The sequence below is a fragment of the Oryctolagus cuniculus genome, chromosome 19 (genome assembly GCF_964237555.1).
Source record: "Oryctolagus cuniculus chromosome 19, mOryCun1.1, whole genome shotgun sequence".
In the NCBI taxonomy this organism is placed as follows: Eukaryota; Metazoa; Chordata; class Mammalia; order Lagomorpha; family Leporidae; genus Oryctolagus; species Oryctolagus cuniculus.
This window is the reverse complement of record NC_091450.1, coordinates 43041721-43057766: the sequence shown is the minus strand read 5'-3', so window position 1 is coordinate 43057766 and position 16046 is coordinate 43041721. Positions and strand designations below refer to the sequence as shown.

General features: G+C 63.2%; 1 protein-coding gene and 1 long non-coding RNA gene across 8 annotated transcripts; one reads left to right on the top strand and one right to left on the bottom strand.

Moving 5' to 3' along the window:
• Nucleotides 1–27: 27 nt before the first annotated feature.
• Nucleotides 28–11481, bottom strand: MUC3A (mucin 3A, cell surface associated). Its single transcript, XM_070064449.1, has 12 exons — nucleotides 11349–11481; nucleotides 4977–8264; nucleotides 4684–4872; nucleotides 3702–3817; nucleotides 3549–3607; nucleotides 3008–3156; nucleotides 2606–2671; nucleotides 2155–2317; nucleotides 1754–1927; nucleotides 1575–1666; nucleotides 1027–1079; nucleotides 28–919 (listed from the first exon to the last, which is right to left on the bottom strand). The coding sequence occupies exons 1-12, from the start codon at nucleotides 11407–11409 to the stop codon at nucleotides 776–778; spliced, it is 4554 nt and encodes a 1517-aa protein (XP_069920550.1). The 5' UTR covers nucleotides 11410–11481; the 3' UTR covers nucleotides 28–775.
• LOC138846999 (uncharacterized) lies at nucleotides 565–14496 on the top strand. 7 transcript variants are annotated; one of them, XR_011384562.1, is made up of 7 exons: nucleotides 565–699; nucleotides 1664–1905; nucleotides 2181–2226; nucleotides 3356–3592; nucleotides 4705–12653; nucleotides 13271–13389; nucleotides 13487–14496. It is a non-coding gene; the product is annotated as an uncharacterized lncRNA (long non-coding RNA). The 7 variants fall into 7 exon arrangements; XR_011384561.1 differs by having other exon boundaries at nucleotides 2181–3592; nucleotides 4705–4763; nucleotides 12554–12653; nucleotides 13323–13389; XR_011384558.1 differs by having other exon boundaries at nucleotides 2181–3592; nucleotides 4705–4763; nucleotides 12554–12653.
• The last annotated feature ends 1550 nt before the right edge of the window (nucleotides 14497–16046 follow it).

The window sequence follows — 16046 nt, the reverse complement described above, 5'->3', positions numbered from 1 at the left end:
TGAAAAGGAGACACACACACACAGCTGTTTCTCTGACAATGGACATTGTATTTTGTGTGCACGGGGAGGCCTTCTGACCCCAGACCCCATCTTCCTGGGGTTGGGGGCTTCAGGCCCAAGGGTTGCTCACAGGGATGTGGGTGACACCAGGGAGAGAGCAGGGAGGGAGGGAGGGGAAGAGGGCAGCGGAGAGGCAGGAGAGGAGGGAGGAAACTCATGCCCCACCCAGCACCTGGGACCCAGGGCCCCTGCAGGTGAGAGAAGGGGTGGGGCCTCAGAACAGGGATCGGGTGGAGCCCAGGACTCAGCGGATCACGCGCAGCAGGGGCCAGGTTAGGACTGAGGGCTGGGGGCGCAGGGAACAGGATCCAGTCCCGGGGAGACACAGGGCTGGGGGGCACAGCAGGGACTGGACGAAGGACTAGGCTCGGGAAGGGAGAAGAGGAAAGGGACCAGGGCAGGGGCTCGGCCAGGAGCCGCAGAAGGCCGGGGTGGGGTGGGTGGGGGACAGGCTGCCAGCAGGCGGCCAGAAAGCACGGTTGGGGACCTCGGCAAGGCCGTTGGGGCTAAGGCCAGAGGGTGCGTTGGGATGGAGAATTGGACAGAACAGGTATGGTTTGCACAGTAACTACGAGGTATCGGTTGCAGCCTGCCCCAGGTCCCACAGAGGAACAGCCTGGAGGTGACCTGGGTCTCAAGGTGGGTCCCAGCCGAGCTGGGAGGAGGGCGGGGAGGGGTGTGTGTGTGTGTGTGTGTGTGTGTCAAGCGGACAGCATCACTTTGACTCCGGGAGCCTGGGCCACTGCGGTCCCAGGGCAGTCTCTTCTAAGCGAGGTGGTGCCGGGAGCTCCTTCCTGATGTCCTGAGGCAAGGGGCGTGGGGGTGGCAAAGAGACCACCTCCGGTCTCTGGATGTGTACCTGCCACAGAGTGTACGGTGAGAGGGGTGACAACAGGCCCAGGCCCCACCCCTGCTTGTGGGGACAGGAAGGGGTCTGCAGTGGGAGCTGGGACCCCGCCCCCTCACCTTATGACTGCGGTCCACCATCTCCAAGGCCACGTGGAAGTTTTCTTCCTTGACTAGAGAGAAAGAAAAGAAGGGGAGGAGGAGAAGCGGGGGGGGGGGGGTGAGGCAAGGCAGGGGGCCGTACGAGGAGGGGCCCAGGGCTTGGGCTCCTGCACCCATGTGGGAGACCCAGACGGACCTCTTGGCTGCCAGAATTGGAGCCATTTGGGAGTGAACCAGAAGATGGAAGACCGACCTCCCTCCCTCCCTCCCTCTCTGTCTCTACGGAACTTTCAGATGAATATTTTCTTTAAAAAAAGGAAGGCGGGGCCTCAGGTTTTCTCTGCTCGCCAACGGGGAAGCAGCCACAAGAAATGCCCCCAGGTGCGCATGCACCTGTCCTGGGTCTCTCCCAGGTACGCTCGCATCTGTCCTGGGTCTCTCCCAGGTGCGCACGCACCTGTCCTGGGTCTCTCCCAGGTGCGCACGCACCTGTCCTGGGTCTCTCCCAGGTGCGCACGCATCTGTCCTGGGGCCGACTGCCCGCTCCTGCTGCCAGTGGACCTCACCTGCTCCGTCCTCCTTCAGGCCCCTATTACAAAATGTCCCCACGGTGTCCTCGTCCCAGGCCTCCAGCCACTTCCTGTCCTCGTCCCAGCTCCTAGGTGAGGCCGCAGCGTGATGGAGCGGGGCCGCGCCGTTGCCCCTCTTGCTGCCCTCCTTCCGCCCGCCGCGCCAGTGCGCTCACCGGTCTAGGCGCGAGCCTCCTCTTGGTCGGGAGCGCACCACCAGGAAGCCCAGCGACAGCAGCAGCAGGACCAGCAGCGCCGCGGCCCCCGCCAGGCCCCCGACCAGCGCCCTCCAGTGGACGGTCGCCTCGCAGCGCGGGCCCCAGACCCAGTGCGTGTCCGTGGAGAAGCAGCTGGGGGAGGGCACAGGTGTCGGCCCCGCGCGGAGCTGGGGGGGGGGGGCCTCTACCAACGCTGTGGGCGGGGCCTCAAGGGAACTGTCAAGAGTGGGCGGGGCCTCAGGGATGGGCGCCACCGAGGGATGGGCGGGGCCTCGAGGGGGCGTGCCCTTGGTGGGCGGGGCCTAGTGTGCACGGGGCGTGTCCTCAGGAGGAAGCTGCACAGAGTGGTGGGTACTAACCGGCACGTGGGGCCGCTCCTTTCCAGAAGGCACTGGCCCTGGTGACAGTCGATGGCCCCGGCCACGCCTGAGGTGCATCGGGTGACGCAGCGGAGCTGGTTTGCCTCCACCACGGGGAAGTAGAACTCCTCGTAGCCCTGGGCAGCGGCGCGGCGGCAGAGGGCTGGGGGTGGGGGAGGGAGAGGGCAGGGAGCTGCAGAGCCCGCGGCCTCGTCCTGGCTACCCGGGGACCTGGTCCCAGTGACCGAACGCGCCTGGCGGGGACTGCATTCCCCAGAGTGGGTGTCCTAGGGCAGACCCCGGCCCCTCACCTCGCCCACTGGTCCTCGGGCCCCATCCCTGGCCTCGCCCAAGCTCCCACCCCCGCCCCCCCCTCCGGGTACTAAGGTGGGCAGATGTCCCTGGCGGGAAACATCAAGGCCACCTGCGGCCACTGGGCCCTCGGCCTCACCTTCCGGGGTCAGCTCTGTCTTGACCGTGGTGTTCACTTTGACAGAGTCCGGCTTAAAGCACAGGGCTGGGGGATGCCAGTGCAGTGGAGGTGGAGCCAAGTAGGTGTGGCAAGGGGTAGAGAGGTCCGTCTCAGTGTGGGGCTTGAGGGGGGGACCCAAGGGGAGCCGCCCGCGGCCACCTTCCTCCCCCAGGGAGTCTTCAACCACCCTAGGGGAACCAGTGGGAGGGCCTGTCCCCAGTTCCCTGGGCGCTGTGAGACCTCCCTCACCCCAGCCTTGCCACCACTGGATGTGGACCTGGGCCCCATCTCCCCGCCTGCCCTGAGCCCCGAGGGCCCCCTGACCGGCGGGAGCCGCCGGGGGCCGGGCCCTGACCCCGCCGCCCCTCAGCCGGGGCTCACTCTGGTTGCTCCCGCAGCTGCCCCCAGCCTGGCTGACGTTCTGGAGCTGCTCCCTCAGGGCCGTCTGCACGCCCTCGTAGTCGCTGACCAGTTGGGGGCTGAAATGCAGCTGCAGCAGAACCAGGAAGTCCACCACAATGCTGCCACTCCTGAGGGGGCGGGAGGCGGAGCGTGAGGGGGGGTCCAGGCGCGCCCCTCTCGGAAGGGGCTGCCGGTATCCCCGAGTGTTCCGTCCATCTGTCCATCCAGGGCGACCCGATGAGGATGGACTGACATCATCTTTGTGGTGACATCATCTATCACCAAACCAGACACTCACTCGCTCGCTCCCTCTCTTTCACCCAGCAGAGCAGGTGCCGGCCAGAGAGAGGCCAAGTCAGCTGAGCCGACACCACCTCCCTGAAATGACTGCAGAAATCCCCCCGCAGTGCGCCCCTCGCGTCCGCCCTCTGCTCCTCTCCATCCAATCTGATGATGCCGCAGCCTTGCCCGGCGCTCCAGGCCCCGCCCGCCGCCCCCACATGCCCAGAACATCTCCTACCGGAGGGCCAGGATCTCCACACCCTTGAACTCCGGCACGTCTCGGTAAATTTCCTGCATCTGGAACGGGGAAGGGTCCTGGGCTGGTGTCTGAACCTGCAGGCCCCAGGGGAGGCCCCTTCAGTCCCCTGCCCCTCCCCCCGCCCCCTGGCACCTGATTCCTGAAGGTGGTGCTGAAATCCCTGTAGGCCTTGGAAGTGTTGTCATTGAGGTCTGGAGAGAACTCCTGGTCCACAGACACCTCCATGCCCACCTGGGCCTCCACCTCGTCTGCACACAGCACAGCCCGCTCTGGTCACTTCCTGTCTGCCACCGCCTCCACCACCCCTACCCACAGGCTCCTCCCCCCACCCCGCGGTCCCTGAGGAGCGATGGAACCACAGCAGGGATTCCAGGGTGACTTGTCCAGAGGCGAAGGAAGGAAATCAGGGTGCACAGCACCCAGCGGTGGCCCCGTCCTCGTGTGCCCCCGGGGGAGGCAGATTAACAGCAGCTGGTTTGGTGATTGCTTGACGCAACACAAAGGCAATGTCAGTCATGCCTCACCCAGGACCTGTGACACTCCAGGGAGAGTGAAAGCCTCGGACACCATCAGGTCACTCATCCGCTGACCTTAGCTTGGAAAGCTGACGTGGACTATGGGGTGGGCCCCACACAGCGGAAGAGGGAGGCAGAGGGGCTCGGAGGGGATTGGAGGAAGGCGTGGCTCTGGAGGAAAGACACTCGGAGCCCGGCTTGCTGGATCCGAAAATGCAGGCAGGGGGCCTTGACGCAAGGAATGTGGGAGGATCCCGAAGCCAGAACGGGCAAGGAAATGAATTCTCCCAAGAGCCACCAGCCTCCGTGAGCCCCGTGCCGGGTTGCCAAGCTACAAGCAGACCATTTTCTGTGGTTTCGGCTGCTGAGTCTGTGGTCATTGGTCAGAGCAGCAGCTGGATCCTAAAACAGCTCCAAGGGCCCAGGAGGCAGGGTGTCCCAGCATGGAGGTGACATGGACAGGAGGCACGACGTGGGACAGTGGAGGGAAGGCGGGGGTGGGGTGGTGGAAGGGCGGGACCAGGATGCCTCCTGGGGGCCCCGGGGGGAGGTCCGTGCACCTGCAGGAGGAAGCACTGCTGCACCCCAGGCCAACTCACCCACATCCACCTGTTCTACAGGAAGCTGACAGCTGGAGCCGTAGAAGGTGCTGAGACAGAGGCACTTGAAGCCATCCCAGGTACCCCCATTCTGGCACGTGTTTGCCTGGAACTGACAGCGGTCCCCAGAGAACCCCGGGGTACAAATGCATTGGCCCTGTGTCCAGATGCCACCATTGTCACAGGTGCCTGGGGAGCACAGGGAGAAAAGGAAGTTCAAGGTAGGGCCTGACCTTGATGACACAGAGTCAGCAGGGAGGGAAGGGGACGGGGTAGGGGGCAGGAGATCCGACCTGGGGGCGTGGTCAGCCTTGACTCCGTGCTCGTCTGAGTCACGCGTGACGTTGTGCTGGGTGATGGTGGAACAGAGGGAATCTGGGTGGGGGCCTGCGGCGTCACCAACGTCGTGGCGAGGGGTGGGGTGGGATGTGTCACCCTGCTGGAGGTCACTGTGACAGTCTGAAGGCTGCTGCTGGGCTCCGTGGTGAGGCTGGGCGTATGTGGGGAGGTGACAGACCCGGTGCTCAGCCAGGTGGTGCTCGTGGGGACGGCCTCGGAGCCGGGGGAAGCAGGAGCACTAGTCACGGCCGTGGAGGACGCCACTTCCAGCGTCACAGAAGCAGAGCTGTCCGTGGGCGGAGGAATGGTGGTTGTCACACTGGCCGCACCGGGAGAGGTGGGCGTCTCGGTAGTAGAGGCGAGGACTGGGAATGGTGTGGAGGGGGCGGAAGTGGCCACAGTGCTGGTCAGGGAGGTGGACGCCGTGGGAGCCGTTTTGTTTTCTGGATAGGGTGTAGTGGAAGCCAGAGGAGTGTAGGAAAGGGGGCTGGTTTCAGTGGGCATCGCAGTCAGCGAGGAGCTCGCGGGAGACGTCTCGGTAGTAGAGGCGAGGACTGGGAATGGTGTGGAGGGGGCGGAAGTGGCCACAGTGCTGGTCAGGGAGGTGGACGCCGTGGGAGCCGTTTTGTTTTCTGGATAGGGTGTAGTGGAAGCCAGAGGAGTGTAGGAAAGGGGGCTGGTTTCAGTGGGCATCGCAGTCAGCGAGGAGCTCGCGGGAGACGTCTCGGTAGTAGAGGCGAGGACTGGGAATGGTGTGGAGGGGGCGGAAGTGGCCACAGTGCTGGTCAGGGAGGTGGACGCCGTGGGAGCCGTTTTGTTTTCTGGATAGGGTGTAGTGGAAGCAAGAGAAGTGTAGGAAAGGGGGCTGGTTTCAGTGAGCATCGCAGTCAGCGAGGAGCTCGCGGGAGACGTCTGGGTAGCTGCAGGTGAAGAGAGAGTGGGAGAGGGCGAGAGAGAAGAACCCGTGTTTCCCGGCCTGGAGGTGGGCACAGAGCCGGTGGTCACTGCGAGCGTGGGAAGTGGGCTGCTGGGAGCCGGGGGAGAGGGCGTGGTCACCGCAGGTGCTGAGGGTGCGAGGACGGTACCAAGAGAGGGGGTCACCACGGTCCCGGTGGGTGTTGAGGCAGAGGGTTCAGGAGCCGGCGGACCTGTGCCTGTGACAGGGCCGGGTGAGGCGGCCGAGCCGGTGCTGGGGGGCGGTGCTGGCGTGAGAGTCTGAAGGGAAGAGAGGGAGGAACCCGTACTGCCAAGGGCGAGCGTGGTGGGGCCCGGGGGTCTTTGAGTGCCTGAGTCGGAGGTCGCTGGAGGAGGGGTAGACGATGGCAAGGGAGTGCCAGATGTTGCCGGAACGGCTGTACCAAGGCTCCCAGTCATGGTGCTTTCGGTGCCTGCGACAGTGGTCACAGTAAGAGTGACCACAGCGTCCGTGCTGCCCAGAGATGATGTCTCCGGGGCCCCCGGGGTGGGGAAAGGCGACGTGGCGTGTGGGCTTGCTGAGGTGTGGGAAGCAGTGAGCATGGAGCCCACGGTGCCCACGGAAGAGTGGACGGCGCTTGTCCACATTCCATCAGGAAGGCCCGTGCTGAGAGAATATGGAGTCGTGGTCGTGGAAGTCGACGTGGTCCCTAAGGAGCTGGGAGCAGAGTGGGTGACAGAAGTGCCAGGAGAACCCGGAGCGGTGGACTCAGCGTGGGTGGGAGGGGGCGTGGTCACCCAGGGAGATAAAGGCGCCTCCAGGGTGCCTGGGTCTGTGCTCGGGACATGAGTAGCAGACGAAATCCTACTTGGAGTTGATGTTAAGGAATTGCTGACCATGGCCGTGGATGTGGTGGCCGTCCCAGGGGTCCCTGTGCTTGTGGAATTGGCTGAAGAAGCGGTCAGGGTGGCAGAAGTGGTTTCCATAGTGAGAGGTCCGGGAGCAAGGCCGCTGGTAGGAATCCGAGTGGTTTGCCCAGAGGAGGCGGCGTGAGAGCTGGTAACGGCCGTGCGGCCGGGGCCCGTGGTTGCCCCCTGGGACGAGGGTGGCTCCATGTTGGCATGAGTGGGCGTTGGGGTGGAGTCAGCCGTGGAGTGCAGTGTGTCGGTCATGGCCGGAGCGGGGGAGATAGAGGGCGTGCGAGGCGTCCTGGTACTGTCAGCGGTTGTGAAAGAGGGAAACACAGAGGTGTCTGGAAGGCTTGTAGACGGAGGACTTGGTGGGGTGCTGACCATGCTTGGGAGAGTGGTGGACGCGGTGTGACGCGTGGCAGAGGCTGTGATGATAGGAGACGTTCTGTTTGTGTTGGGGACCCATGAGGTTGATGGAAAGACACCTGTGAGGGTTGCTGAGGAAGTGGGAGCGGGGAATGTTGAGGGCAGGTGTGCCGCCGTGCCCACGGATCCCGCGGTGCCCACGGAGGAGTGGCTGGCAGCTGGCGGTGCGGTGCTGGGGAAGCCGGTCCTCGGGGCAGTGGAGATCGGTGCTGTGGGCGTCACCACGGTCCCTGAGGCAGTGGGAGGTGAGTGAGTGGCAGTGGTGGCGGCCACACTGGATGTGGAGTGGCTGCTAGAGGCAGCGATGCTGGGAGCACTGGGCGTGGGGCCCAGGGACGCTGTGGTCACCCAGTGGGTGGTCGTTGTCGGGGCTGCTTTTGTAGTAGGCAGAGAGGACGACGTGGGTGTGGGAGAGGTGCTGGGCGCTGATGCAGCCGGCGGCGAGGAAGGAGAGGTGATTGTAGCCGTGGAGTGGGCAACAACACTAGTGGGGGAACTGAAGGTGGTGGTCTCTGATGGGACTGTAGAAACCACACTGGTATCAGGGAGTATGGTTCCCAAGGTGGACAAAGGGGAGGAATCTGTGGTAACGCCGATTCCTGGTTCTGTGCTGAGGACAGGGGTGGAAGACAGACGCCTACTTGTGGATGTCACAGCACTGGTAGTCGTGACAGAAGATAGGGAAGTAGATCCGGGAGGGATGGAAGAAGTGAGTGGAGGAGAAGCTGTTTCTGTCTGGAAAGATCCAGGAGACACGTTGCTGGTCGGAGTCAGCGTGGTTTCCTCAGTGCCTGTGGCAGTAGGGGTGGTGGGGCTCACGTGGCCGGTGCCTGTGGTTGCCGCCGTGGATGAAGGTGGGCCCATGGCCGTGGATGTTACGGCTGCGCTGGTGAGAGCGGGTGTCGGGGTGGGGTCACCTGTAGTGTGGGATGCACTGGCGCTGGTTGTAGCTGAGGACATGCGCCCCGTGTCAGGGGCCCCGGATCCACCTGCAGATGTAGAAGAGGAAAATGCAGATGGACTAGGACACGTGGTCAGGGACATCCAGGACACAGAAGAGGCGCTGTCACAGGAGGGGTGCCCTTAGGTGCCGTCTCCGTACTCGGGGTGGGGTGGGGTGGCGGAGTGGTGTCTGCCCTTGGCTGATGGGGTGGGAGCTGTGCTGGGTGAAGCGTGGGCTCCACTGCAGCCTCGGGACCCACTGTGCCTGCAGCTGAGGGGGTGGTGGGGCCGGTGTTAGAGCAGGGGCGCCTGGCCCACGCCAAGGCGGGGCTGTGGTTCTGGCCCTCTCCACGTTCCCCGAGATAGGGGGAGTGCGTATGTCGCAGGCGTGGACGTGCTGGGTGCCGAGTCAATGTCTGGAAGTGTGGGAGGCAGAGGCGTGCTTGTTATGAGTGGCAGCCATCGGAGGAGCAGTGGCGGGTGCCGGAGTTGGCGGGCGTGGGCCTGGATGTCAGCGGGGAAGCCGTGACGGTTTCCACGGTGAGAGTGTCCCTGGGCTCGCCATCCTCTGGGGACGCGTTGCTCTCCCGGAGCCCACTCTCCTCGTGGTTGTCATTGTTGGTTTACCTGGGCGTCTGCCTCGGCAGAAGCAGGTGCCGGTTGTAGCACCTGCTACAGTGACTGTTGTCAAGGACCCAGCAGAGGAGAGGGAACGTGTGGCGTCAGTTTCTGCTTTTTTTTTTTTTTTTTTTTTGACAGGCAGAGTGGACAGTGAGAGAGAGAGACAGAGAGAAAGGTCTTCCTTTGCCGTTGGTTCACCTTCCAATGACGCGCTGCGGCCGGCGCACCGCGCTGATCCGATGGCAGGAGCCAGGAGCCAGGTGCTTCTCCTGGTCTCCCATGGGGTGCAGGGCCCAAGCACCTGGGCCATCCTCCACTGCACTCCCTGGCCACAGCAGAGAGCTGTCCTGGAAGCGGGGCAACCGGGACAGAATCCGGTGCCCCAACCGGGACTAGAACCCGGTGTGCCGGCGCCGCTAGGCGGAGGATTAGCCTAGTGAGCCGCGGCGCCGGCCAGTTTCTGCTTTAAACGGGCGGCCGGGCACTGAGGGAATCTGGCCAGCCGGCCGGCCAGCGGCCGTTGTGGCCGAGCGCGGGTGTGGCAGAGAAGTAAACAGTAGGAGGCGACTGTCGGACAGACTCGTTAGGGGACCGCATAGTGAGTGAGGCTGAGACAAAGGAGGGTGGGGCCGCCCCCCGGGGACTTTGCCCTGCAGAAGCCGGCTCGGCTGGGGTCACTTTCCAGGTACTGGTGTCCGGATTAGCCCTGGCTCCCTCTCGGGTGAAGGATGTGTGGGTCGCAGTCACACACGGGCAGAGGTGGGGTGGGTGGGGGAGAGGATAAGGTGGGAGATTCGCACTCAGCGCTGGGCGCGGAGACCGAGAGAACCGAGGGAGGGGTGTGAGCCTTAGTGTCCGACCCGGGTGTGGGGGTTGTAGAGGTGCTGGGCTGGACTGGAGATCTGAACAATGGGTGGAAAATGGGCTTAGAGCGAGGGGACCGGGTGGGGGTGGGGGGTGGCACGGCCAGGTTCTCCCCAGGAGCGGGAGGGGCGGGCTGCTTCCGCAGGGGCGGCCAGCGCATGCGAGGTGGCTGTGGAAGACAGGGTTCCTGTGTCGTCGGGAGAACAGAGAAACCCAGGCGTGAACGTGTCGGTCACAGCACCAAGGGCATTCACTCCCACTCTGTAGATGCAGCTCCCAGGGGTGGGTGTGCTCACTCCCCACCCCGCGGCCATCTGCAGCTGGAGCCTCCTGTCTGCCCCAGGAGCCGCAGGGCTCGGGCGCCCTCTGACCCTTACCTAGCTGAGGCTCCTCCTCCACCTGGGTCCTCGCACCCCCCCCACCCTTGCCACTGCTGGCAGAGCTGAGTTTCTCCCCTGCCCCCCACCAGGAAGAGCCTGGCCCAGGCCCCATCAGGGAGGGGTCGGAGAAAGCTGCAGGGAGCACAGACAAGGGCCGAGGGAGACTGGGGCTCTCAGAGTCCACTGAGGCCAAGGGTCACAGTGGGCGCTGCAGGACAGGGCCGAGAGGCAAACTCCCAGACGGAGACACCGTGCAGGCAGGAGCACGTTCAAGGCTTAAGGTTAGCGGTGCGTGACGTTTTACGCCGATATCCCGCTTCTGCCAATGGACTGATCAGCCAACGTGAATGCCCCGTCTACAGATGCCATGAACCCATTTTGCAGGCGGTTAAGACTGAGGATCAAGGCGTTCTCTCTCTCTCTCTCTCTCTCTCTCTCTCTCTCTCTCTCTCTCCCCCTCTCTCTTTCCCCCCTCCCCCTCTCTCTCTCCCTCTCTTCTCTCCCTCTCTGCTCTCTCTCCCTCTCCCCCTCTCTCCCTTCTCTCTCTTCTCTCCCTCTCTCCCTTTCCAGCAGTAAGGGGTACGGAAGAGACAGCCTTGGCTAGAGCAAACCAGGCGCGCCCCGACCACCTGCCCACACTACTTAAGCCCCCCCGACCTGGGACAGGGCTCATTCTGTCCCTGAGAGCTGGGGAGTCTGCACAACCCAGGGGGGTCAGGCAGCTGGGGGGTGGGCACTGTGAGGACTCCTGGGTTAGAGGCCCTGGAGCCTGGAGGTGGCCCTGGGGGTGAAGGAGGAGATGGACCGAGGGCCTGGGACTTGGAACCCCACTCTGGGTGGTCCCCAGCCCCCCACTTTGGGAGCAAAGGGCACCTCAGAACCTCCCTGTGCCAGTGCTGGCTGTGGCACCCAGAAACATGGGCTCTGGCAGGGGCTGAGAGTGAGGGGCAGAGCTGGGGGCAGGGTCTCCCAAGGCAGGGAAGCCAGAGAGCAGGGAGAGAACTAGGGGCCAAGGCTCACGTCCACGTCTGTGTCCACGCAGGCAGGAGGCCAGTGCTGGGCCGGGGGATGGGGAAACAGGAGGGCATCCAGAAAACGGGGTCAAAGAGGGAAGGGCCTGTCCAGGGAGACTGTGCAGCCCCCAACAACCGGTTCCATCCAGATCCAGAGCAGAGAGCCTCCCCTCCTCGGCCCCACCCCCACCCCCACCCCACGAAGAGCCCTGGAACACCAGCAGGGTCTGCAGGCCCCCACCCTCACCCTCACCTGTGGCTCCCAGGAGGGCCTTGAACATGCAGAAGAAGCCGAGGAGCCGGAGCAGCCGCATGGGGCTTGGTGGGCACAGCCCGCAGAGGGGGCCAGGACGGGACGGCAGGAGAGAGGCAGCCACGTTTGCACAGCGCACCTGGCCCCAGGAGAAAATGGTTATTGCCCTGGCTGGCCAGAGGGCCGAGCCGTACCTTTGCACTGCCCGCCCCCCCCTCCCCTCTTCCACTGTACCGGGAATCGGGAATCGAGCAGTGGGAAGCGCACAAACCAGTAGGTGCCAGGTCCCCGAGCAGGCTGAGCCACGCCCTCAGCCAGCTAGGTCCTAGGGAGCCATTCCCAGCAGGGACACGGCCCCACCCCTGCCCCCTGCAGAGCAGACTCCAGCCCAGGCCTTGATCTCTGGGGTCTGGCTCTCAGTTTCAGGGCTACCAGCTGGGAAGGGGCTGGCGCCTGGCTCCCTTCCACCTGCTCTGCCGTTGTAATGGATGCTGGAGACAGCCCAGATGGGAGTGTTTGAATCCAAAGACTATGGAATAATCCCACGCTAGAATGCGATGGTCTAATCGTCATCGAGGAAGGACTCACACAGGCCTTAGGAAGTGAACGCAGTTGGCACAGGTTTATTGACATACACAGCTCCACACACACGCACATGCACCTGCTGGACACTTGCTTCCAATGGGTGGTGGTGATAAATGGTGGGGGGACTTCGAGGGGTGGGGTCTACTGGGAGGTCCTTAGGTTACCCGAGGGCATACTCTGGAAGGGATTAAGTTCCCTCTGCGGGGACCCTGAGTGAGTTCTTGGAAGAGCCGATTGTTTTAAAAGCCTAAGTCTCCCTCCCTCCTCCCGCATGGAGCTGGGGTCCCTCCCTCCCGTACCTGCCACCGCCATCACTGCCTCCCACGACGTGACACAGCCCGGAGAGCCCTCATCGGGGCTGAGCCACTGCCGCGGCCGGGCTCCTGAACCCCTAGACTGAGCTGCAGACGCTTACAGGGGGCAGCATTTGCTGCAGGGGGCTAAGGTGCCGCTCAGGACCCCTGCATCCCGTCAGAGCGCCCGGCTCCTCCGCTCCCAGTCCAGCTCCCTGGGAGGCGGCAGGGGAGGGCTCAGGTACTTGGGCCCCTGCCACCCACGTGGGAGACCCGGATGGAGTCTGGGCTCCTGGCTTCAGCCTGGCGCAGTCTCGTCTCTTGCAGCTCTTTGGGAAGTGAACCCGCGAATCCGCAGAGGGGAGGTCTCTCGTGTCCGTCCGTCTGTCTGCCCGCCCGACGTGTTTCTCTCACCTAAAAGCATCAGGTCTGAAAAACAAGAATGCAAAAGCATGAAGGTGAAGTTAGGTCCACGCATCCCCGAGGCCTGGGAAGAGGCTCTGTGGACAGAAGCCCTAGGAAGCGGCCAGGCCGAGGCGGCCAGGGCCAGAGGGGCGGACGGGCAGGGGAGTGCGGCAGAGGCAGCCAGAGAGCTTGGAGGGGCTGTGCTGCTCCCCGCTTCGGGGGACCCCAGGGCTCTTTATCCCCTGGAGGGTTCCGAACCAAGCATCTGGGGGCTGCATCACCCGTGCTGCCTGGGAGGCGTGTGGTGACCCTGGGGAGTGGGCATAGGCGTCCTGGGATAAAGCCTGCAGGAGAGGTGGCTCCACGGGGATGGACGGACCGGACACTCTTGGGGTCCCTAACACTTTGGACCACTTTGCCCTGGTAAGATATTTGTTTTCAAAAAGTGGTCTCCATGGAGACCACGGGAGCCATGCAGACTGGCCAAGGCCGGAGACGGCAGTGGAAGATTTGGGGGCTTTCCAACTTTTTTCCTTAACGGTCAAACCCCCTAAAATGCCTGTCGCCACGCTGAGGACGCAGACGTGAAAGGGTTCCCACCCCCCTCTCCTGCCCCCCCACACTGGGCCTTGGCCTCAGCTGTTCCTGCACCCGCATGTCCTGCTCCACGTCACGTCTCCTCCTCTCTCAGCCGTGAAAACCCTTCCCCTCCGCTCTGCGCCTTCCTCACCTCCTCCAGGAAGCCAGGCCTCCCCCAGGTAAGCACCTGTGCATTCCTGGCAGCGAACGCGGAGGGAGAGGCGGGGGTTTCCTCATCCTGCATCAGAGTCCCTGCGGCCTCTCTTTGCCGCCTAGGGGGCACCCCCCACCCCCAGCTGGGCGGAGCAGACGGAGGTAGAAGACGCCCCCAGGCCCCGGCTGCACTTCTGCAGGTTGAGACGCCCTCTTCCCGCTCCCCAGGTGGCTCCAGAGACTCTTCAGGGTCCCAGCCAGAGCCCGGGGGGCAGAGGTGGGAAGACAGGGGCTGAGGCTGGAGAGGCCGGGCCGATCATCAGAGACACCCAGGAGACACTAAAGTGGGAGTTGTGGGAAGGAAGGGTCCAAGGTCCCACCACTGTCCCCTGGATCCAAGGGAAGCCATGGACGTGGACAAGTATAAGCTGGGACCACCCCCCAGTTGTCAAGGACATGTCCAGGGGTGGGAGGGGCAGGGAACAGGTCACTTGTCCCCCAGGAGTGAGGAAGAGGAGGCTGGGGGGTTGGGCCACGAAGCCACCATCTGCACCTTGCTACCCTTGTCACCTATGGTGATGGGACCAGACCAGATGTCGTGGGCGTGGTGAGGGGCGTGGTGTGCGAGATAGCAGGGGAACCCTGATACTTGGCTTTGAGACAAGAGGAACCACCAGGGCCCCATGGCTCCCAGCCTTTATCGCTTGTGCTGCTTGCCAGCTCCCTGCCACACTGACCCCACGCCAGACCCCAGGGAGGGAAGGCAAATGCTTCCAACACTAGGACCTGGCAGAGGGTATGGCTACAGTCATCAGGATTCCACCAGCGCGTGCCTCAGTGGGTCAGGTCGCTGCCTACAGCGCTGGCCGGCATGGCCACATCTGAGCACCAGCCCAGGTCCCCGCTGCTCCACTTCTGATCCGGCTCCCTGTGGATGCACTCGGGAAAGCAGCAGAAGACGGCCCACGCATGTGGGAGACCCAGAGGGTGTTCCAAGCTCCTGGCTTCAGCCTGGCCCAGCCTGTGTGGGCCTTTGGGGAGTGAACCAGCAGATCAAAGAGCTCTTTGTCTCTGTCTCACCCTCTGTCTATCAGTCTGCCTTTTAAATAAATAAATAAATCCTTTAAACACTGCACCAGTGACACTGGAAGGCAGGACGGAGCCCCTGGTGGAGACGGTCCCTAAGGAGCTAGAATTAGGGGGCTCAGCCCCTGGGCTGGAGGGTGCTGGGAAATCACTCAGAGCCGAGTACACTACCACACAGTGGTCTTGGTGTTGGAGGACTTGGGGGGTCCTCCTAGGGTGGGGAGGCTGCTGAGCAGGGCGCTCAGGGGACCACCGGGAGCCACACCACCAGCTGGATACGGGCAGGTGCCGGGCGTCCCAGGAAGTCCCAAGGACTCTCCTTATCTCAGCAGCTCAGAAACTGCTGTGGCCGCATTGTCAGCTTCATCACATCGGCATGACGCGGCCGCGATGACACACCTGCCAGAGAAGACAGTAGGCTACAGAGCCGTTCCAGGGAAGCCCCGCCTTGCTCATGAATATTCCACCCCCTCATTATGGGATCAAGTCGAGGGAAAACCTCAGCCCCTCCGGCTGAAGCTCTCTCCCGAGCCTGCCTGCCCTCCCCGTCTCTCCAGAAGGCACTCACGCTCACCACGCACCGCGGGCCCAGGTCAGGCTGCCTGCAACTCCAGTGTCCCACGGGGGTGCCAGCTCCATCCGGGCCGCTCCGCTTCCCGTCCAGCTCCTTGCCGATGCTCCTGGGAGGGCAGTGGAGAGGGCCTAGTGCTTGTCCCCTGCACCCATGCAGGAGGTGCAGGTGGAGCTGCAGGCTCCTGGCTCCCGCTGGCCCAGCCCCAGCTGCTGCAGCCATTTGGGGAGCAGGCCGGCAGATGGAAGCTCTCTCCTCTCTCTCCCTCCCGCTCTGTAACACTGCCTTTTAAATGAATAAATCTTTTTTAAAAAATGAGGCCAGCGCCGCAGCTCACTAGGCTAATCCTCCGCCTTGCGGCACCGGCACACCGGGTTCTAGTCCCACTCGGGGCGCTGGATTCTGTCCCAGTTGCCCCTCTTCCAGGCCAGCTCTCTGCTGTGGCCAGGGAGTGCAGTGGAGGATGGCCCAAGTGCTTGGGTCCTGCACCCCATAGGAGACCAGGAGAAGCACCTGGCTCCTGCCATCGGATCAGCGCGGTGCGCCGGCCGCAGTGCGCTGGCCACGGCGGCCATTGGAGGGTGAACAAACGGCAAAGGAAGACCTTTCTCTCTGTCTCTCTCTCTCACTGTCCACTCTGCCTGTCAAAAAAAAAAATGCATTCGTGGTGGTCCCTAAGCCACCACCTGCGCCAATGAAGTCCTACACTGGTTTGAGTCCCAGTTTCCTGCCAATGCACATGTGAGGCAGCAAGCAACGGCCCAAGTACCCGTGTGGCAGACCCGATGGAGCGCCAGGCGCCCAACCCAGCCTGGCCCAGCCCCAGCTGCTGCAGCCACTTGGGGGGGGTGAATCAACAAATCAAAGATCTCTCTCTCTCTCTCTCGCTCTCTGACACTCTGCCTTTCAAATAAAATGTTTTTAAAGAATATGTCATAAAGAAATCTAAGATTTTCTATTGTACAGCAAAATCAAATGAAAAGAATTATATATCAAATTCTTGTGTATAAGGGTTTTTATAACATA

What these genes read in the sequence shown, in the direction of transcription:
- MUC3A (XM_070064449.1), bottom strand. Translation starts at nt 11,409, where the DNA reads ATGCGGCTGCTCCGGCTCCTCGGCTTCTTCTGCATGTTCAAGGCCCTC. An exon ending in GCACCACCTTCAGGAATCAG is followed by an intron (nt 3,608 to 3,701) that starts GTGCCAGGGGGC and finishes TCCCCGTTCCAG; the next exon opens with ATGCAGGAAATTTACCGAGA. An exon ending in CCTGAAGGAGGACGGAGCAG is followed by an intron (nt 1,080 to 1,574) that starts GTGAGGTCCACT and finishes CTTTCTCTCTAG; the next exon opens with TCAAGGAAGAAAACTTCCAC.